The sequence below is a fragment of the Puma concolor genome, chromosome C2 (assembly GCF_028749965.1).
Source record: "Puma concolor isolate L17-30 chromosome C2, mPumCon1.1.hap2, whole genome shotgun sequence".
NCBI classification, from domain to species: domain Eukaryota; kingdom Metazoa; phylum Chordata; class Mammalia; order Carnivora; family Felidae; genus Puma; species Puma concolor.
Genome location: NC_141675.1, coordinates 84,676,447 through 84,698,565, shown reverse-complemented (window position 1 = coordinate 84,698,565; position 22,119 = coordinate 84,676,447). Strand labels below are relative to the sequence as shown.

The following is a 22,119-nucleotide window of genomic DNA, read 5'->3' as shown; positions in this document are numbered from 1 at the left end:
AGTCAACAGGAAGAGGACAAGACACGAAGACAACACAGTTTGAGATCTCAAGGCCAGTAGGCCGTGGCAGTCACCTGAAAAATAGGATCTTTCTTGACAAAAACCAAATCAAATGGGGTCCATTGGTGTCCCGGTAGCATCCCTGACTCCGGGTCTATAGGCGCATCCGACAGACCCTCCTGAGTCATTCAAATGGTGCGCCCCAAGAATCCCTTACCTCTCCCAATCCCAAGCTTCCTCCCAGGGGTTGGTGGAGCAATCTGAGGAAGAGCCCTGTTTCAGACCTTTAACTTTCCCGGCCAATGCACCAAATGTTGCATCCATATGACTCCTGAAACAGAATGCTAGGGGCACCAGTGACAGTCACAACAAAGTCTATTACAATGAGAGGCAAGGCCGACCTATCGGGACCAACACTCTTGATAAGAATGCGGCCTCAAACAACCGGGGTACAGAGTTTTTAAAGCTGATCACATCGTTTTATCATTACCTGGGGACAGAACAGAGAAACAGTTCCCAGATGAGTTAGAAAGAGTTGCCAGATGTGTTAGAAACAGTTGCCAAATGAGGTGATTATTTTAGACTTTCTGCCACTAAGTTGCAACCAGTGGATCTCCTTGACCTTGCCTCTGATGCTTTCTTTGAGCTTTTGTTTTCCTTCATTGGTAAAGCCTGATTTACAAGAGTATGAAATGTGATTTGCAAGAGTAAAGCAAGGCTGTTATCCCTTCACCTTCGGTGTCAGAACAAAACTGTTATTTTTCAAGCTTCCTGTTAGCCCTACACAATTTAACCCTTACAATATGAATTACCTAAGGTCACATAGCTAATAACCAGTAGAGCAGTGACTCAAACATCTTTGCTACCTGTGACCTTTCCATCATGTTTAAGGATTACTTTCAACAACTGTTATTAAAATCTTCATTTACCAGAGTTCTTTACTAGAAAAAATGAAAATGATCACTGAAGATGAAAACTATTCCAAATATTAAGCCAAGAGATTTATTATAACATGATCTAAACTGGCATCAAATTCCAGAAGATTTCGTCATTAAAAATGCTATAGAAACTCAGTAAAAACCCATTTCTTAACACTACATCTCTGTGATGTGGACATGGAAGTCAAAGTCTTAGAAACACACACACATAAAACAGCAGAAGGTAAAATAATATTATAGTAATAATGTCATTCATAATCAACATTCTTCTGGGTCTTCCAAGTACACTAAAAATCAAGGTTTTGAAATTTAAAAACCAATGCTGTGACACTTCTTTGTGGAAGAGAGAAATTAGAAATTTGTTTGAAATAAAGGTATATATTGTTTTCGACTGTTTCCTTCTAAAACCGCATCTCAAAGTCTTTACTCATTTCATGATAATATCAACTTCCCTACTACTAAAAGTAGAACTATTTCAGCATGTTACTATCAGGGTAAATTCCTATAAGCTGTCTTTTGAAAATCTTTCATGTTCACAGATAATCTCTTAATTTATATCATCCCACCATTTGTATCATCTTCCACCAGTAAATTTACATTAATATATTTTTAAACTTTATACCTAAAAAAAGTGAATCTGGTCCAAATCATGGGGTGACTCCTAAAACTAGAACCAAATAAGTCTGCCCATTCTTTGTTCTGCCCATCTGTTTTTTTTTTTTTAAACTTTTTTTTTTCCAACGTTTTTTATTTATTTTTGGGACAGAGAGAGACAGAGCATGAACGGGGGAGGGGCAGAGAGAGAGGGAGACACAGAATCGGAAACAGGCTCCAGGCTCTGAGCCATCAGCCCAGAGCCCGACGCGGGGCTCGAACTCACGGACCGCGAGATCGTGACCTGGCTGAAGTCGGACGCTTAACCGACTGCGCCACCCAGGCGCCCCTGCCCATCTGTTTTAAGCTCCATATGCCAGGGTAGCCAAATGGGTTTTGTTTTTTTTTTATTGTATCAGCTGACAGCTGTGAGCAATCGATCTGTTTCAACCAGCCGAAACCAGATCTGCCTCCCAACTAACACCCCTGCATCTAAAGCTTGTGTTTCTTGGAACAAAATGATGTGTTTATGTAAAAAAAGAAAAATAGAGTCATGTTTTCTTTACTCTCCAGGAGGTGTTTGGTTACCGGACCCAGAATCTTCGCAGAGCCCTGTGCCTTATAACAACCATGCTGACATGTGGGGTTCTTCTGCTGGTGTTCTACTGGAAGCCCCAGTGGAGAGTGTGGGCTAATTGCAACCCATGCCCTTTGCAAGAAGCAGACACTGTTTTGCTAAGAACAACGGTAAGTGCCCTTCAGCATTGCATTGGTGGTGCCACCAATGCCTGGCTGGTGTTCCAGAGATCTTTCTTTGCTTGAGTTTTCTTGTCCCCAAGTAGATGGCAATAGTATCCTGGAACTTGCCCTCTCTTACTTTGACTCAGGAAGGAAGGACATTTCCTCCATGTCACTCTGGGGAAATGACTACTATGTCAGGCTAATTTTCAGTTTCCTTAGCCATTACACGAGTAGTGGCTGTTGGTATTACAACTCTTAAAGACATAACACAGGAAGGATGTATTCTTAGATATTTTTCAGTTTTTTTAGAATACAAATTTTGAGGGGAAGTAGAGATTTTAAACGCTTAAATGTCATGTTAAGATAGCCAGAAGCTGTTTTCTTCATAAAAAAAACTTTCCTGTGAAGTGTGTCTTTTCATTCTCTAGCACAGTGGTTCTCAAATTAGTTGGAGGGCTCCTTAGCACAGACTGCTGACCTCACCCCAGAATTTTTGATTTAGTAGGCTTATGGTAGGGCTGAGAATTTGCATTTTTAGCAAGTTTCAAGCTAATGCTGATCCTCTTGTCTGTAGCCCAAACTTTGAGAATCTCTGGTCTAGGTAGGTATTTGGTTGATTGAGTGACTTATTGAATAAATAATATTTGAGAAGTTCATGGGCTGGATTGATTTCTCTAGGATGAATTCCAAAGATATACGAGGAAGAAGGTTATATGCCTCTACTTAGCGACACTGAAGTTTCCTATAAGCAAGAACCCAGAAGAACCCCTGGTGGCTGACCGTCACTCTGTCATTAACCATGCGGTATTGAAGCCAGAATTAAAAGTAAGCAATTTTGAGCACAATGTTATGGCATGTCTTTGCTAAAAAAGAATACTGCAAATGTTTATTGGAGGAAAGTTCTGAATGTCATGCTGCTGGGCTGGGAATTACAACAGTGTGTCAAAGCAAGTGAGGCTGCTGGGCTGGGAATTACAACAATGTATCAAGGCAAGTGAGAGCTGCGTGGGGACCCCTACCAAGAAGCCCTCACCTCCCCTGACGGGCTTTACTTGGTGAATGACATCTGTTCTATCACATTTGTAATTGCAGCTGCGATATATCCAAGTGCGGAAAATCAGGTACGTTTGGGACTACTTGGAGAAGAGGTTTCAGAAAGTCGGGTAAGTCTTTTTCTCAGCATTCATCAGGATATAAGGGAGGAACCGGATTTGTTGGGTGCCACGAACTAAGGTATGCTTCTTGTCCTGACCACACCCTAGCCTGCTGGAAGACAGCAACTCCTGCTATGATATCCACCACACGTTTGGACTGGGCCTGACCAGTGAAGAGCAAGAGGTCAGGTAGGGTTTGTGATACTTCCTGAGAGTAAACTCGGCCGTCAGAAATTGAAATATCAAATGGCTTATGATCAGTGAGCCATTGGCATAATGCTTCATCAGCTTCATTTAATTCCAGTTTATTTACCAGCAACAGAGACAAATTTTAAGTTGTTTTCATCGCAGGCAAACTTATTAAAAAAACAAGAGTCCAAAAGAACATTGCAGGCATATAATATTTGGTCTTTTCTTTCAGGATTGTAAAATAGTCTCATCTGTGTTGTTGTTTTCATTCTTTCCTTAAAAAGCCTTGAGTCATTTCATAGACATCTGATTTGTCATCCTCTAAATCCTTGGAGAGGCAGAAAGACAATATTATGATTAATTTTCCTATGAAGAAACAGCCTGGAGATGAGGATTTTGTTTGCTCAGGTAGTTGTGTCATTCATAACACCTAGAACAGTGCCTGATTCATTGTTGACGCTCAACAGATATTTGTGGAATGAATGAATACATGAATGCATTCATTAATCTATTGACCGAATGCCTTTACTAGGCTAAGCACTTTGCAAGCACTAAAGATCTAAGGATAAATAAGGCTTACTCACTACCCCAGAGACATTCACTAACTATTGGGAAAGAATAGTGGTACAATTGTGAGAATATCTATAAATGCACAGAGATTAGGACATAATAGTATAGTAGTACCATAAAAATGCTTATGCTACTTAGTAACCCATAGCGATTTTGAGTCTCTGCTTCCCTCATCTGTAATTTGAAATAGTGAATGCTGGTGAGTCTGAAAGTAAACCATTGCAAGTCTTCCCCAGAATCCTAATAATTACCTTCATTTCTTGCCCATTTTCAGGACCTATCCTGCCCGACCTTCCTCACAGTCTATAAGAAACACAAATTCTCCAGCTAAGAAGCATTCTGGTACATAAAATACAGGTTCTTGGGCTCCACCCTCATAATTTTCATTTAGTAAGTAGGAACTAAGGGTAGCGGTGAGAGCAGAAACTGCATTTTTAGCAAACCCTTGCTCCGACGATTCATATGCGCACCAACTCTGAGAATTACCGATCTGTTGTTTTTAAACTTTTCTCCTGCTGAATGAAAAATGACGAAAAAATGAACAAGGCATCATCCAGATTCTGACAATGTTTGCAAAACGCCTTAGAGATAATATCACTGTATAAGATTTCAGATGTAATGCCGATTACGTTGAAACACAAAATGTTGTCAGAGTCATTAAGAGCGTACTGGTTTCATAGCATTAAGCACCAGACACGTGAAGGATTGAGCTGTTAGGAGGTGTAGTTGATTAACGCAAGTTTACTTCTCCTAGGACACCATTTCTACAGGAAGGATTGCCCTTCACATTTGTCCTTAGCGAATGCCAAGCTTTACTAAATATCACACATAATTAAATTTAAAGCTGGTCCACACCGTAAAGAACTTGACAATGTAATGAGCAAGACAAAGAGTTTAGTTTCCCAAATGCGAAGGATAGAGGAGATAATCTACTTTCAAATACACAGGCAGGTTTTACTCATGGGTTTTTCTAGGTGGACAGTAAAGAGAGTGAATAGAATGTGAAGTTCTCCTCCCCCCGCCCCCATCATTTTTTATTTTTTATTTTATTTTTTTCCCATCATTTTTAAATGTAAGACTAGGGCTTTTTTTTTTTTTTTTCAAAACTCAAAATGCGATTGATTGATTGTTTGAGTGATGTCTGATTAAATTCTTAACTGGAGATGAGTTTGCCTTCATGAAAAGCAAGGATGCAACATGAGAAATGAAGGAGGATACTGAGAACTCCTTGATGACAAAAAGCCACAAAGTCTAAATACAGCTTTCTCTTCAGGCTTCCCAGAAACCAGGCAAAGAGGGAAAATGGACACATTTATGTGGTCACCTTTTTGGTAGCAAAAAAGCAAATCAGGACATCAGGAGAGACAACATCCTGAAGAGAAATTTTCAGAAGGCCTTGGGAAGAAAAATATTCCAGGAGGTTCCCCGCTCCTATCTTCACTCATTCATGAACTGGATGTCACTTTCTCTCTCACTGCCTGTCGTAGATAGGTCCACAGGGACGTGAGGCAATTCTCTTATCTCACAGAAACAGGGCAAACCACACCTACCTTACCCCCATCCATCCAATAGTCTTAGGACAGTTGTGCACCTCCTCATTTTCTTTTCACTTAATGCCCTGCTCCTGCCTCCTTTGTTTACCCTCCTGAAGTAGAAGGAGAAATGTTTGGTGGTCAAGACAGCTCTTAACGTGGGCCCCAGACCAGTCACCCTGTTGGTAACCCAGCTCTCTGGAAGAAGAAAAGCTTGGATGGGGAGAGTCTGCCAAATTCTATCGTGGGGAAAACAACAGCTATTGCTGATTTCAAGCCACCAACGTGACATCACTGAATGTGGAGCTTGGAAGAGATGTTCCCTGTCAGTTTGGGTATACTTCAGGGCCGAACTTAATTCTCAACGTCTGTCACCTGACTGGGAAAAAAGGGCATGCCTGTGAGTACCAGAGGAAAGGAATCTTGAGTCACAGGCAGCAAACCCAGCAGCACACGCTGTTTGACCTCTCTGTCTCCCAGCATCTCTGCACCTCAGTGTTTTCACACATGGAGTCAGAAGACCCTGGTTTGTGTCCTCTGGGATCCATGCAAATCATTGCAGTAGGAAAGGCGCGACTTGGAAATCAGACAAACTTGGGCTGAGCTCTGTTACACCTTAGATTCAGGAAACGTCATGCCCATTGCACCATCAGTGCTCACGGAGTGTGAGGTGGAGTCGTGGAGCCCACGGTGTGACACCTGGATCTGCTTATTTCCTGCTCTTGTGGCTCTGGGGGAGTTACTGAGTTTATCTGAACTTCAGTTTCCTTTATAATAAAGATGATAATATGAAACCTCGTAGAGGTAATGTGATGATTACAGGAGATAATACGTATAAAAGACTAAGAGTTGCACTGTCACAATTAATACTAGATATGGGTACCTTTGGCAGAACACACACAATGAATAGTTTTTCCCATTGGCAAAATGGGAGATATTAGCCCTTTCCTCTAGACCGTTGTGACAAACGAGAGAATCTTGTGTGAGAACGCTGTAGATTGTCAGATGCTGTACAAACATAAGGGCCTCTTACTGGAATGTACTCATGTGTGGATTAGCAAAGTGTTAGATGTGAAGACCATATATCATCTTCTAGTTTGTTGGCTCATTCATTCATGTATTTATTTTCATATACTAAGGGCCTGTCCTAGGTGCTGAAGAGACCAAGGTAAGATATATATGATCTCGAACATCAAGAGCAATCTAGAATGCCTGAGAATTCTAGAAACATAGTCACATCTGGGTCTTGTTAGGTGTTCTCAGAATGTGATTGAATTGTTTAAAAAATAACTCAACATGCCTTTCTAACTGCATTTTGATTCTTGAGTTGCATTAAGGTTTTTTTTTTTAACTAGAAAAACAACTTTGTCCATCATGCACTTTCATTTTAAAACTATGTTAATATTTTAGGATGTGCACATTAATATTTTTTGATTAAAGGCACAAAGAGCCTTAAAGGTAGAGAAGTGACTTTTGCCTAGTTTGGTTGTACTCACTTATCAATGTGGTTTTATTTTTATTTATTTTTATTTTTTAATTTTTTTTAAATATGAAATTTATTGCCAGACTGATTTCCATAAAACACCCAGTGCTCATCCCAAAAGATGCCCTCTTCAATACCCATCACCCACCCTTTCAATGAGGTTTTAGATTTGGCACTTAATTGGTCATCACTTTCTTACAGAAGATTAGTGTGTGGGCCCAATGCCATTGAGGTAGAAATCCAGCCCATATGGAAGCTGCTTATTAAACAGGTAACTGTTTCATCTATCTTTGAAAAAAAAACAATTTTTGTTCTTTATTTTTATTTCCTGGTATTCAGGAAATTTTAGGCAACACACGGATACTTGGATATGAACAAAATCTATGGTTCATATAACTTCTTTTTGTTCTTCCCTTCTGTCTTTATGCTTTTCCTGTCTGTGAAAGTTTTTTTCCTTTTATTTTATTTTTTTTGATATTTCAATAAATATATTTTTATTCCAAGATTTCTAACTGGTCCTTTTTAAATAACCACTTATTTTAAATTAAAATCCATTAAAAAAATCTCTACCCGTGAGAGACAGATTCATGTTTCATTATTTTCTGTTTTTTTCATTTTAAGTTTTTGATGGGGGTTGTAATGGTGGTGATGGTGGGGTATCATTAATTCTGTGATCTTTTTGATGACTTTATTATTTTTTGTATCAAGTTTATTTATTTATTTATTTATTTATTTAATATATGAGATTTATTGTCAAATTGGTTTCCATACATCACCCAATGCTCATCCCAAAAGATGCCCTCTTCAATACCATCACCCACCCTCCCCTCCCTCCCACCCCCCATCAACCCTCAGTTTGTTCTCAGTTTTTAAGAGTCTCTTATGCTTTGGCTCTCTTCCACTCTAACCTCTTTTTTTTCCCCTTCCCCTCCCTCATGGGTTTCTGTTAAGTTTCTCAGGTTCCACATAAGAGTGAAAACATATGGTATATGTCTTTCTCTGTATGGCTTATTCCACTTAGCATCACACTCTCCAGTTCCATCAAAGTTGCTACAAAGGGCCATGTTTCATTCTTTCTCATTGCCACGTAGTACCTCATTGTGTATATAAACCACAATTTCTTTATCCATTCATCAGTTGATGGACATTTAGGCTCTTTCCATAAGTTGGCTATTGTTGAGAGTGCTGCTAGAAACATTGGGGTACAAGTGCCCCTATGCATCAGTACTCCTGTATCCCTTGGGTAAATTCCTAGCAATGCTACTGCTGGGTCATAGGGTAGGTCTATTTTTAATTTTTTGAGGAACCTCCACACTGTTCTCCAGAGTGGCTGCACCCGTTTGCATTCCCACCAACAGTGCAAGAGGGTTCCCGTTTCTCCACATCCTCTCCAGCATCTATAGTTTCCTGATTTGTTCATTTTGGCCACTCTGGCGTGAGGTGATATCTGAGTGTGGTTTTGATTTGTATTTCCTTGATGAGGAACGACATTGAGCATCTTTTCATGTGCCTGTTGGCCATCCGGATGTCTTCTTCAGAGAAGTGTCCATTCATGTTTTCTGTCCATTTCTTCACTGGGAAATTTTTTTGGGGGGGTGTGGAGTTCGGTGAGCTCTTTACAGATTTTGGATACTAGCCCTTGGTCCCATATTTCATTTGCAAATATCTTTTCCCATTCTGCTGGTTGCCTTTTAGTTTTGTTGATTGTTCCTTTGCTGTGCAGAAGCTTTTTATCTTCATAAGGTCCCAGTAGTTCATTTTTGCTTTTAATTCCCTTGCCTTTGGGGATGTGTCAAGTAAGAAATTGCTATGGCTGAGGTCAGAGGGGGCTTTTCCTGCTTTCTCCTCTGGGGTTTTGATGGTTTCCTGCCTCACATTCAAGTCCTTTATCCATTTTGAGTTTATTTTTGTGAATGGTGTGAGAAAGTGGTCTAGTTTCAACCTTCTGCATGTTGCTGTCCAGTTCTCCCAGCACCATTTGTTAAAGAGACTGTCTTTTTTCCATTGGATGTTCTTTCCCGCTTTGTCAAAGATGAGTTGGCCATACGTTTGTGGGTCTAGTTCTGGGGTTTCTATTCTCTTCCACTGGTCTATGTGTCTGTTTTGTGCCAATACTATGCTGTCTTGATGATGACAGCTTTGTAGTAGAGGCTAAAGTCTGGGATTGTGATGCCTCCTGCTTTGGTCTTCTTCAAAATTACTTTGGCTATTCGGGGACTTTTGTGGCTCCATATGAGTTTTAAGATTGCTTGTTCTAGTTTCGAGAAGAATGCTGGTGCAATTTTGATTGGGATTGCATTGAATGGGTAGATAGCTTTGGGTAGTATTGACATTTTGACAATATTTATTCTTCCAACCCAGGAGCATGGAATGTTTTTCCATTTCTTTATATCTTCAATTTCCTTCATAAGCTTTCTGTAGTTTTCAGCATACATATCTTTTACATCTTTGGTTAGATTTATTCCTAGGTATTTTATGCTTCTTGGTGCAATTGTGAATGGGATCAGTTTCTTTGTCTTTCTGTTGCTTCATTATTCGTGTATAAGAATGCAACTGATTTCTGTACATTTTCTATCCTGCGACTTTGCTGAATTCATGTATCAGTTCTAGCAGACTTTTGGTGGAGTCTATCGGATTTTCCATGTATAATATCATGTCCTTTGCAAAAAGTGAAAGCTTAACTTCATCTTTGCCAGTTCTGATGCCTTTGATTTCCTTTTGTTGTCTGATTGCTGATGCTAGCACTTCCAACACTATGTTAAAACAACAGCGGTGAGAGTGGACATCCCTGTCGTGTTCCTCATCTCAGGGAAAAAGCTCTCAGTTTTTCCCCATTGAGGATGATGTTAGATGTGGGCTCTTCATAAATGGCTTTTATGATGTTTAGTATAATCCTTCTATCCCGACTTTCTCGAGGATTTTTAAGAAAGCCTGCTGAGGGGCACCTGGGTGGCTCCGTCAGTTAAGCGACTGACTTCGGCTCAGGTCATGATCTCGCGGTCCGTGAGTTCAAGCCTCGCGTCGGGCTCTGTGCTGACAGCTCAGAGCCTGGAGCCTGTCTCAGATTCTGTGTCTCCCTCTCTCTGACCCTCCCCCGTTCATGCTTTGTCTCTCTCAAAAATAAATAAACGTTAAAAAAAATTTATAAAAAAAAGAAAGGATGCTGAATTTTGTCAAATGCTTTTTCTGCATCAATTGACAGGATCGTATGGTTCTTATCTTTTCTTTTATTAATGTGATGTATCACGTTGATTGATTTGTGAATGTTGAACCAGCCCTGCAGCCCAGGAATGAATCCCACTTGATCATGGTGAATAATTCTTTTTATATGCTGTTGAATTGGATTTCCTAGTATCTTATTGAGAATTTTTGCATCCATATTCATTAGGGATATTGGCCTGTAGTTCTCTTTTTTTTCCGGGTCTCTGTCTGGTTTAGGAATCAAATACTGGCTTCATAGAATGAGTCCGGAAGTTTTCCTTCCCTTTCTATTTCTTGGAATAGCTTGAGAAGTATAGGTATTATCTCTGCTTTAAACGTCTGGTAGAACTCCCTTGGGAAGCCATCTGGTCCTGGACTCCTATTTGTTTGGAGATTATTAACTGATTAAATTTCTTCGCTGGTTATGGGTCTGTTCAAGCTTTCTATTTCCTCCTGATTGAGATTTGAAAGTGTGTGGGTGTTTAGGAATTTGTCCATTTCTTCCAGGTTGTCCAGTTTGTTGGCATATAATTTTTCATAGTATTCTTTGATAATTCCTTGTGTTTCTGAGCGATTGGTTGTAATCATTCCATCTTCATTCATGATTTTATCTACTTGGGTCATCTCCCTTTTCTTTTTGAGAAGCCTGGCTAGAGGTTTATCAATTTTATTTTTTCAAAAAACCAACTCTTGGTTTCGTTGATCTGCTCTACAGTTTTTTTAGATTCTGTATTGTTTATTTCTGCTCTGATCTTTATTATTTCTCTTCTTTTGCTGGGTTTAGTGTGTCTTTGCTGTCCTGCTTCTATTTCCTTTAAGTGTGTTAGATTTTGTATTTGGGATTTTTCTTGTTTCTGGAGGTAGGCCTGGATTGCAATGTATTTTCCTCTCAGGACTGCCTTTGCTGCATTCCAAAGCATTTGGACTGTTGTATTTTCATTTTCGTTTGTTTCCATAATTTTTTTTAATTTCTTCTCTAATTGACTGGTTGACCCATTCATTCTTTAGTAAGGTGTTCTTTAACCTCCATGCTTTTGGAGGTTTTCCAGACTTTTTCTGTGGTTGATTTCAAGCTTTATAGCATTGTGGTCCGAAAATATGTATGGTATGATCTCAATTCCTTTATACTTATGAAGGGCTGTTTTGTGACCCAGTATGTGATCTATGCTGGAGAATGTTCCATGTGCACTCGAGAAGAAAGTATATTCTGTTGCTTTGGGATGCAGAGTTTTAAATATATCTGTCAAGTCCATCTGATCCAATGTATCATTCATGGCCCTTGTTTCTTTATTGACCATGTGTGTAGATGATCTATCCATTGTTGTAAGTGGGGTGTTAAAGTCCCCTGCAATGACCACATTCTTATCAATAAGGTTGCTTATGTTTGTGAGTAATTGTTTTATATATTTGGGGGCTCCCATATTCAGCACGTAGACATTTATAATTGTTAGTTCTTCCTGATGGATAGACCCTGTAATTATTATATAATGTCCTTCTTGATCTCTTGTTACAACCTTTAATTTAAAGTCTAGTTTGATATAATTATGGCTACTCCAGCTTTCTTCTGACTTCCAGTAGCATGATAGTTCTCCATCCCCTCACTTTCAATCTGAAGGTGTCCTCAGGTCTAAAATGAGTCTCTTGTAGACAGCAAATATATGGGTCTTGTTTTTTTTTTATCCATTCTAATACCCTATGTCTTTTGGTTGGTGCATTTAGTCCATTTACATTCAGTGTTATTATAGAAAGATATGGGTTTAGAGTCATTGCAATGTCTGTAGGTTTCATGCTTGTAGCGATGCCTCTGGACATTGTCTCACAGGATCCCCCTTAGGATCTCTTGTAGAGCTGGTTCAGCGGTGTTGAATTCCCTCAGTTTTTGTTTGTTTGGAAAGACCTTTATCTCTACTTCTATTCTAAATGACAGACTTGCTGGATAAAGGATTCTCGGCTGCATATTTTTTCTGTTCATCACATTGAAGATTTCCTGCCATTCCTTTCTGGCCTGCCAAGTTTCAGTAGAGAGATCCGTCACGAGTCTTATCAGTCTCCTTTATATGTTAGAGCACGTTTATCCCTAGCTGCTTTCAGAATTTTCTCTTTATCCTTGTATTTTGCCAGTTTCACTATGATATGTCATGCAGAAGATCGACTCAAGTTACATCTGAAGGGAGTTCTCTGTGCGTCTTGGATTTCAATGCCTTTTTCCTTCCCAAGATCAGGGAAATTCTCAGCTATGATTCCTTCAAGTACACCTTCAGCACCTTTCCCTCTCTCTTCCTCCTCTGGGATACCAATTATATGTAGATGATTTTTCTTCAGTGCATCATTTAGTTCTCTAATTTCCCCCTCATACTCCTGGATTTTTTTATCTCTCTTTTTCTCAGCTTCTTCTTTTACCATAATTTTATCTTCTAGTTCCCCAATTCTCTCCTCTGTCTCTTCAGTCCGAGCTGTGGTCACCTCTATTTTATTTTGCAGCTCATTAATACCATTTTTTAGCTCCTCCTGGCTGTTCCTTAGTCCCTTGATCTCTGTAGCAAGAGATTCTCTGCTGTCCTCTATACTGTTTTCAAGCCCAGCGATTAATTTTATGACTATTACTCTAAATTCACTTTCTGTTATATTGTTTAAATCGTTTTTGATCAGTTTGTTAGCTGTCGCTATTTCCCGGAGTTTCTTTTGAAGGGAATTCTTCCGTTTCGTCGTTTTGGATAGTCTCTGCAGTGGTGGGGGAACTGCAGGACACTTCCCCTGTGCTGTCTTGAATAACTTGCACTGGTGGGTCGGGCTGCAGTCAGACCTGATGTCTGCTCCCAGCCCACCGCTGGGGCCACAGTCAGACTGGTGTGTACCTTCTCTTCCCCTCACCAAGGGGGGATTCACCATGGGGTGGGGTGGCCCGTCTGGGCTACTTGCACACTGCCAGGCTTGTGGTGCTGGGGATCTGGCGTATTAGCTGGGGTGGATCAGCAAGGTGCACAGGAGTGGCAGGGGTAGGCTCAGCTCGCTTTACCTTCGATGATCTGCTTCGGGAGGGGCCCTGCAGCACCGGGAGGGAGTCAGACCCTCTGCCGGAGGGGATGGATCCACAGAAGTACAGTGTTGTTTGCGCAGTGAAGGCAAGTTCCCTGTCAGGAAATGATTCCTTTTGGGATTTTGGCTGGGGGATGGGCGAGGAATATGGTGCTGGTGAGCGCCTTTGTTTCCATCCCGCCCCTCCGCTTTTGCAAGCCAGACTCAGGAGCTCTGTTTTGCCGGCGGGCCGCCACTCTGCCCGGCTCCTCCCGCCAGTCCGTGTAGTGCGCACCGCCTCTCCATCCTTCCTACCCTCTTCCATGAGCCTCTCATCTACGCTTGGCTCAGGAGAATCTATTCTGCTAGTCTTCTGGTGGTTTTCTGGGTTATTTAGGCAGGTTTGGGTGGTATCTAAGTGATCAGCAGGACACAGTGAGCCCAGTGTCCTCCTACGATGCCATCTTCCGGAGCATCTCCTGCCCCTAATCTCTTTTTGATGATTTTAAACATATTAGTTTAGTCTTTCTCTGGTTGCTTTATTATGTCAAATTTCTTGGGAATGACTTCTTTCTTTGTTAGTGGATTTATTTATTTTTTAGAATAATTTCTTTGTGTGCTTTGAAGTTATTTTTTTCCTTTTTTTGATTTAACTTTATTTTTTATTTTTCTAAATTTATATCCAAATTAGTATACGGTGAAGCAATGATTTCAGTAGATTCCTTAATGCACCTTACCCATTTAGCCCACCCCCTTCCCACAACCCCTCCAGCAACTCTCAGTTTGTTCTCCATATTTATGAGTCCCTCTATTTGTTTTGTCCCCCTTCTTGTTTTTATATTATTTTTGTTTCCCTTCCTTTATGTGCATCTGTTTTTTCTCTTAAAGTCCTCAAATGAGTGAAGTCATATGATTTTTGTCTTTCTCTAATTTCATTTAGCATAATTCCATCCACGTGGATGCAAATGGCAAGATTCCATTCTTTTTGATTGCTGAGTAATACTCCATTGTATATATATACCACATCTTCTTTATCCATCCATTAATGGGCATTGGCTCTTTCCGTACTTTGTCTATTGTTGATAGTGCTATCAACATGGGGGTGCATGTGTCCCTTCGAAACAGCACACCTGTATCCCTTGGATAAACAGCACACCTGTATCCTTTGGATAAATACCTAATAGTGCAATTGCTGCATCATAGAGTAGTTCTATTTTTATTTTTGGGGGGAACCTCTATACTGTTTTCCAGAGTGGCTGCACCAGCTTGCATTCCCCCCAATAACACAAAAGAGATCCTTTTTCTCCTTGCCAACATCTGTTGCCTGAGTTGTTAATGTTAGCCATTCTGACAGGTGTAAGGTGGTATCTCATTGTGGTTTTGATTTGTATTTCCCTGATGATGAGTGATGTGGAGCATTTTTTCATGTGTCGGTTGGCCATCTGGATGTCTTCTTTGGAGAAGTGTCTATTCATGTCTTTTGCCCATTTCTTCACTGGATTATTTGTTTTTTGGGTGTTGAGTTTGATAAGTTCTTTGCATATTTTGGATACTAACCCTTTATCTGATATGTCATTTGCAAATATTGAAGTTATTATTATTAGTGATGGTGATGGAAGCTCTGGTATTGATGGAGGCAGCTCTGGTGAGCTGCCCTTAAGTGGTACTTCCTTTGTCTACATTTCTCTCTTTTTCTCTGTGTCCACTGTCCCTGTAGGATGGCTCTGAGTTTGCCTCTTGGTAGTCCCCATGGCCCTCAGTTCAGAACCAACTCCTGTAAGGTGGGGCTTTACTCCCCAGGATCAAGCAGATTCAGGCCTTTAGCCAGCTGGGGTTTGGCCAAGTTCACAGTGGCACCATGAACTTTGTTCTTTTCCATTTTGCCCTCTGCCAGTGAACAGCTGCTGGTTGTGACATTCCTTGGCCTCTGTTCCTGGGTCAGAGAGCAAGGCTGGTTTTGTCCCCTGCCGCTGTGGCACACTGTCAATCATATTCCCTGTAGCATGAGCCCCTAGCCCACCACTCTCCAGTCCTTAGGTGGAGCCCAGTGAGCTGATTGTGCTAACCTCCACTCCATACTGCACATTTCTAGTCTATTTCTAATCCACAACAGTGGTCACTTTGTTTAGCATGGTCACATGTTAAAAAATAGACTTTTATTGGGGCGCCTGGGTGGCGCAGTCGGTTAAGCGTCCGACTTCAGCCAGGTCACGATCTCGCAGTCCGTGAGTTCGAGCCCCGCGTCAGGCTCTGGGCTGATGGCTCAGAGCCTGGAGCCTATTTCCGATTCTGTGTCTCCCTCTCTCTCTGCCCCTCCCCTGTTCATGCTCTGTCTCTCTCTGTCCCAAAAATAAATAAACGTTGGAAAAAAAAATTTTTTTTTAAAAAAAATAATAAAAAAATAAAAAAAAATAGACTTTTATTTAGAGCAGTCTTCAGTTCGCAGAAAAATTGATTGGCAGGTACTGAGATTTCCCACATACCCCATGTCCCCCACATATGCAGTTTCCTCCACTATCAAAAAGCCAGCTGCTGTTTAAACTTCCTGTTCAAATACATTTTCAGGTGGTCAAAGATTCTCCCAGGTGTCAATTTGGTTATTTTGAAAGGAGTGGTAGTATTTTCTCCATCTACTTACTAACTTAGTACACTTCAGTAGGAAAAAAAGCAAGTAATACTACTTTGTATTTTGGTTTCAAAAGAATATTGAATAAGGGAGTTAAATTAATTATAATGGTGTTGTTTCTTATACAAGAAGTATTTAACCACATTTTCTACTGAGTTTATATAAACTCAAAATCGTATTATCATTAGTGTATCATCTACAATTAGAGCATTTTATGCCAAGCAAAGAGAAGAGCTATAATTTGTAAGAAAAGCATGTTGCAATGGAAATAATAAGAAACATTAAAGAACAAAAGCTTTGTTAATACACAAAATATATCCAAGTGTTTAAGAAACCTTAAAATGCAGCCTATTAACTTACTAACTGGATGTCAGTTCATTGTGAGGGCTAAAGTAGAAGTTTAATATATTAGAGAATTATAGAAAGTAGAGGTAACAGAGTGGCACCAGTTTTAGGTAATATTTCGTCTAATTTACAATCATCGTAAAGAGCACTTCACCAAGAAAATAATCCTTGTTTTGGTCAGATGGGTTTTTTTCATTCACACTATGTCTGTACATCAGATGACTACATCTACCTCCTCAGGTTTGCCCTCTCTGCTATCATTATTAACAGTGGGGCCAGCAGGACCAAAATGGGGACAATTGAGGGAATAAAAAAAGTGAAAGGTATAATAAAGAGATCAAAATGTATGTGCATGGATGGCCAGCTTTGGGCTCATGATACATTCTTCCCATGAATTTCACTGCAGTTTTGGGTAAGATGACTCCCACCCCCCCCCATCCCGTTCAAGGGAGGGGCCCATGCTGACGTGCCTGATGCTCAGAGCATCTTGCTAAAAACCTGTGATGTGACGAATACGTTATTTTTCAACAATCTGGATAAAAATGCAGTCTTCTATTTTCATCACACAACCTGACTAAATCTGCAGCATGTGAGCATGGGAAGAAGAAACTGCAATAAAAACGGTCAGAGATGAAGTGTGTTTTAAGAGACTAAATTCTCCATTGTAGGTAAATAATGTTTAGAAAGGTAAATCGTTAGATTTTGATATTGATAAAACATTTTTCAAAATTCAAAATAAATAAGAATAATCAATTTTTGACAGGCTCTGAGTGCTTAAAATAATTTTGCTTCCACCATAGCACATGCTATGTGCTTGACACTGACTCCACTGAAACTGAGTTCTAAGCGAATTCATCAATATTAGAGATCATTGTGTGTTGTAAAAAATGATTAAAAAAATAAATAAAATGACATCATCTGTTTTCTCTTCCAAGATTTTATTTAAGTTCAAGTTAGTTAACATGTCCTGCATTATTGGTTTCAGCAGAATGTAGGGATTTATCATTTACATACAACACCCAGCGCTCGTCACAAATGCCCTCCTTGATGCCCTTCACCCATTCGATCCAACCCCCCATATACCTCCCTTCAGCAACCCTCCATTTGTTCTCTATAGTTAAGTCTCTCATGGTTTGCCTCCCTCTCTGTTTTTATTTTATTTTTCCTTCCCTTCCCCTGTGTTCATCTGTTTTCTTTCTTAAATTCCACATATGAGTAAAATCATATGGTATTTGTCTTTCTAAGCATATACTTATTTGCTTAGTATAATACACTCTAGTTCCATCCACGTTGTTGCAAATGACAAGATTTCATTCTTTTTTGGTGGCTGAGTAATGTTCCATTATATACATACACCTCCCATGTTCTTTATCCATTCATCAGTCAATGGACATTTGGGTTATTGATATAATTTGGCTATTGTTAATAGTGCTGCTGTAAATACTGGGGTGCATGTGCCCCTTCAAATCAGTATTTTTTTGTATCCTTTGAATGAATACCTGGTAGTACAATTGCTGGATCATAGGATAGTTCTATTTTTAACTTTTTGAGGAGCTTCTATGCTGTTTTATAGAGTGTACCAGTTTGCATTCCCATCAACAGTGTAAGAGGGTTCCCCCTTCTCTGTATCCTTGCTAGCATCCATTGTTTCCTGAGTTGTTAATTTTAGCCATTCTGACAGGTGTGAGGTGGTATCTGGTATCTGGCAGTGGTTTTGATTTGTATTTCTCTGATGATGAGTGATGTTGAGCATTTTTTTCATGTGTCTGTTAGCCATTTGAATGCCTTCTTTGGAGAAATGTCTGTTCATGTCTTCTGCCCATTTCTTCACTGGATTATTTTTGGGAGGTTGAGTTTGATAAGTTATTTAGAGACTTTGGATACTAGCCCTTTGTGTTATATGTCATTTGCAAATATCTTCTCCCAGTCTGTAGGTTGCCTTTTAGTTTTGTTGATTATTTCCCTTGGTGTACAGAAGCTTTTTTTCTTGATGAAGTGCCAATAGTTCTTTTTTGCTTTCATGTCCCTTGCCTCTGGAGATGTATCTGGTAAGAAGTTGCTGCGGCCAAGGTCAAAGAAGTTGCTGCCTATGTTCTCCTCTAGAATTTTGATGGTTTCCTGTCTCACAGTTAGGCCTTTCATCCATTTTGAATTTATTTTTGTGTATGGTGTAAGAAAGTGGTCAAGTTTCATTCTTTTGCTTATTGCCATCCAATTTTCCCAACACCATTTGTTGGAGAGCTTGTCTTCTTTCCATTGGATAGTCTTTCCTGATTTGTTGAAGATTAGCTGACCCTATAGTTGTGGGTCCATTTCTGGGTTCTCTATTCTGATCCATTGATCTATGTGTCAGTTTTTGTGCCAGTACCATACTGTCTTGATGATTACAGCTTTGTAACATAGCTTGAAGTCTGGAATTGTTTTACTTTTCTTTTTCAACATGACTTTTTGGTACTCGGGGTTTTTGTGGTTCCACACAAATTTTAGAATTGTTTGTTCTTGCTTTGTGACAAAATGCCGGTGGTATGTTGATAGGGATTGCATTGGATGTACAGATTGCTTTGGGGAGTTTAGACATTTTAACAATATTTGCTCTTCTAATCCATAAGCATGGAAGTTTTCTCCATTTCTTTGTTTCTTCTTCAATGTCTTTGAAATGATGTGATCCATGCAAGTGACTCACATGCTGTTTTTGTACTTGCAGGTTTTAAATCCATTCTACGTGTTCCAAGCCTTTACCCTAACTTTGTGGCTGTCTCAAGGTTACATAGAATACTCTGTGGCCATCATCATCTTGTCTATTATCTCCATTGTCTTAAGTGTGTATGATTTGCGACAGGTAAGAGCTAAAATCACAGCTGGGGGGCGCCTGGGTGGCTCGGTCGGTTAAGCGTCCGACTTGGGCTCAGGTCATGATCTCACGGTCCGTGGGTTCGAGCCCCGCGTCGGGCTCTGTGCTGACAGCTCAGAGCCTGGAGCCCGTTTCAGATTCTGTGTCTCCCTCTCTCTGTGACCTTCCCCTGTTCATGCTCTGTCTCTCTCTGTCTCAAAAATAAATAAACGTTAAAAAAAATAAAAAAAAATCACAGTTGGGTTCTATTTAGCTTATGGTGCACAAGAAGCAAAGCCTATGGGTTTTCAACTCACAGCAAGGAGTAGCTTTGTGAAACTTAAGTCATAAAGCAAAAAACAAGGGCTTACTAAATGTGAGAACTCAGGAGGAGATCTTCAGAAATAGCAGGTAGATGTAAATGTCTTTGCAAACCCGGATTTATCGACTGAAGGCTGACCCGCATACAGTGTTCAGAAGGACTCCGAGGCTGTATCTGAGTATGGTGGGAAAGAATGCTTTGATGGATTAATGATGACAACATACGTTTCCATCATTGTTCATCTTATAGCTATTTACATTTTTTTAAATGTTTTAACTTATTTTTGAGACAGAGACAGAGCATGAACAGGGAAAGGTCAGAAAGAGAGGGAGACACAGAATCTGAAGCAGACTCCAGGCTCCGAGCTGTCAGCACAGAGTCCGACATGGGGCTTGAACTCACAGACTGTGAGATCATGACCTGAGCTGAAGTCAGATCTTAACCAACTGAGCCACCCAGGCGCCCCATCTTATAGCTATTTAAAGTCTTCCTTTTTAAAAAGTCTTTTTTTTAAGTTTATTTATTTTGAGAGAGAGCAAGTGAGCATGAGCAGGGAAGGGGAAGAGAGAGGGGGAGAGAGAGAATTCCAATAAGGCAACATGGGTCTTGATCTCATGAAATGCTAGATCATGACCTGAGTTGAAATCAAGATTCAGACGCAGCTGACTGAGCCATCCAGGTGCCCCAAAATAATCAGTCTTCTAAATGAGATAGCAGTGCATTCTGAAATAGAATTTTGCTGAATATTACTTATAACTCCACAGTCCCTGCAAGTCTCAGCTCCCCACAGTATCTTTCTAGAAAATGTTTGGCTACTTTGCTTAAGAATCATCAGCCTGAAAATCAGGAGGCAACCCCAAAAAGGATGTCTCACTGTATTTTTTGTATGTTTTTGAAAACTTGACTATGGAATTAGCTTTGTAGAGATGGGGCTGGGGGCTGGGCATTGTTACGGTACACTGTGTCAGCCTGTCAACTCTACTGCACTGTTGAAACCGCCTAGTCTCAAGTTTCATCCTTCACCTCCAGGGAAAAAAACTAAGATCCAGGGAGCTTGTTCCAAATCAGAGTGTGGTTTTGTGACAGAGTCAGAGCTTCTGGCTCCTCATAAAATGAAACTCTGCCACATGTGTGATATTTCCTTAGCATAAGGCACTTTCCAAAGTAGTGTCACAGCTGGGAATGAAAGTCAAACACAAGTGTTGAGAAGGGAGATGAGTTCTCGATGTCCACACAGTGAGCTCTGGGCACAAGTCAGAAAGGCAGACGTGGGGCCTTTACATAAGCCTAACTGAAAGGGAGCTTTCATTCCTATTCCATTTCAGTGGCTCAACAATATTAAATTTAATATCGGCTCGTTATCTGGTTTTAGATCCTACAAATTTTGAGTTATGAAGTCTTTGATGAGAAATGAAAGAAAGACAATAGATATGTAAAGAGTTAGGAAACAAGATCTAAAAATGAAAAGTTAGATGAATGGAGATACTTTGAGCTGGAGAGCAGGCTACTAGGACTTTGTTTTGTTTCTGGTTTTCTGCCTTTTTAAACAGTGAGTACCTAGGTGTGTTTTTTCACAAACTAATTTATATCACAAAGATGTTAAGAGTGACCAGCAACTTGCCTGGTTGCCAAGGCCTGGGGGGGGGGGGGGAGTAACTGTCTTTCTGGTGAACTCTGGGCCTTTGAGCAAAAGCATGACCATAGACACCAAGACAATAAAGATCTGACTATTCTGCTGAGTCTCAATAGAAAAGTAGAGTGTCCTAAGCTTTTACCTTAGTCGTTTGATAAAGGTATGTAATGTGAAGCCCGCAGATAAAACTTCTAGTTTCTGGGTTTTGAGAAATCTTTCCTTAATAGAATATCTGATTTGATACGTGCAAGCCATTCATACACTTTCTGGCTTAAGTCACACGTCAGTGAATACAACCCTTCTCGCATGTCGTTCCTTCCAATGGGGCTACATCTACGCACAGTCACTCGGATATAGCGTCATGAACCATCCAAATGTTCTCAGGAAAAACACAGAACTCTCTGAGGCCTTTTGGGAGGGAGATCTTATCTAGTCAGATTGAAAACCTCCCCCTTACCTCTCCTGTTTGTGTTACTTGGTGCTGTTATAATCAGTTTCCTCATCTGTAGAAGGTGTGTATGTGTGTGGGCACGTGAGTGTGTGTTGGTGTTAGAGTTGAGCGAATTAAATGAAACAATCACTTTGAATACTTATATTTCTGGTACCTAGTAGGCACTTAGTAAAATGTTAGTTCTTGTTATCATTGATATTGCTGTTGCTGTTTTTATTATTAAAAGTTAGGGAAAGTTGGCAAGGGACAGATGGGAGGGGGAGGGGGTACAGAGATTAAAGAGAACAGGAGGCAGCATGGGACCAGCGGGACAGGGCTGGTAACAACCGCTGGTTCACTCATATGAGCCCGAGGACTCTGTTTTCCTTGGGCTCACTTTCCTCAGCTATATACATGGTGGAGGTTATACCCTACTTTTTTAGGTCTCACCATTTTAGGATTCTATCATTTTGCCAGGGCCACTGACAAGGAATGAAAAAAAGCCCTTGAAAACTT

The 22,119-nt window shown here is 40.3% G+C and overlaps 1 protein-coding gene across 1 annotated transcript in view; it reads left to right on the top strand.

The window, feature by feature from the left end:
* LOC112849905 (putative cation-transporting ATPase 13A5) overlaps nt 1-22,119 on the top strand; it is a 116,766-nt gene that overhangs the window by 22,965 nt on the left and 71,682 nt on the right. Inside the window, exons 2-7 of the mRNA XM_086675018.1 lie at nt 2,106-2,279; nt 2,952-3,098; nt 3,366-3,436; nt 3,536-3,616; nt 7,403-7,472; nt 19,093-19,227. Of these exons, the coding sequence (XP_086531144.1) occupies nt 2,106-2,279; nt 2,952-3,098; nt 3,366-3,436; nt 3,536-3,616; nt 7,403-7,472; nt 19,093-19,227 (678 nt within the window). The remainder of the gene's footprint in view (nt 1-2,105; nt 2,280-2,951; nt 3,099-3,365; nt 3,437-3,535; nt 3,617-7,402; nt 7,473-19,092; nt 19,228-22,119) is intronic.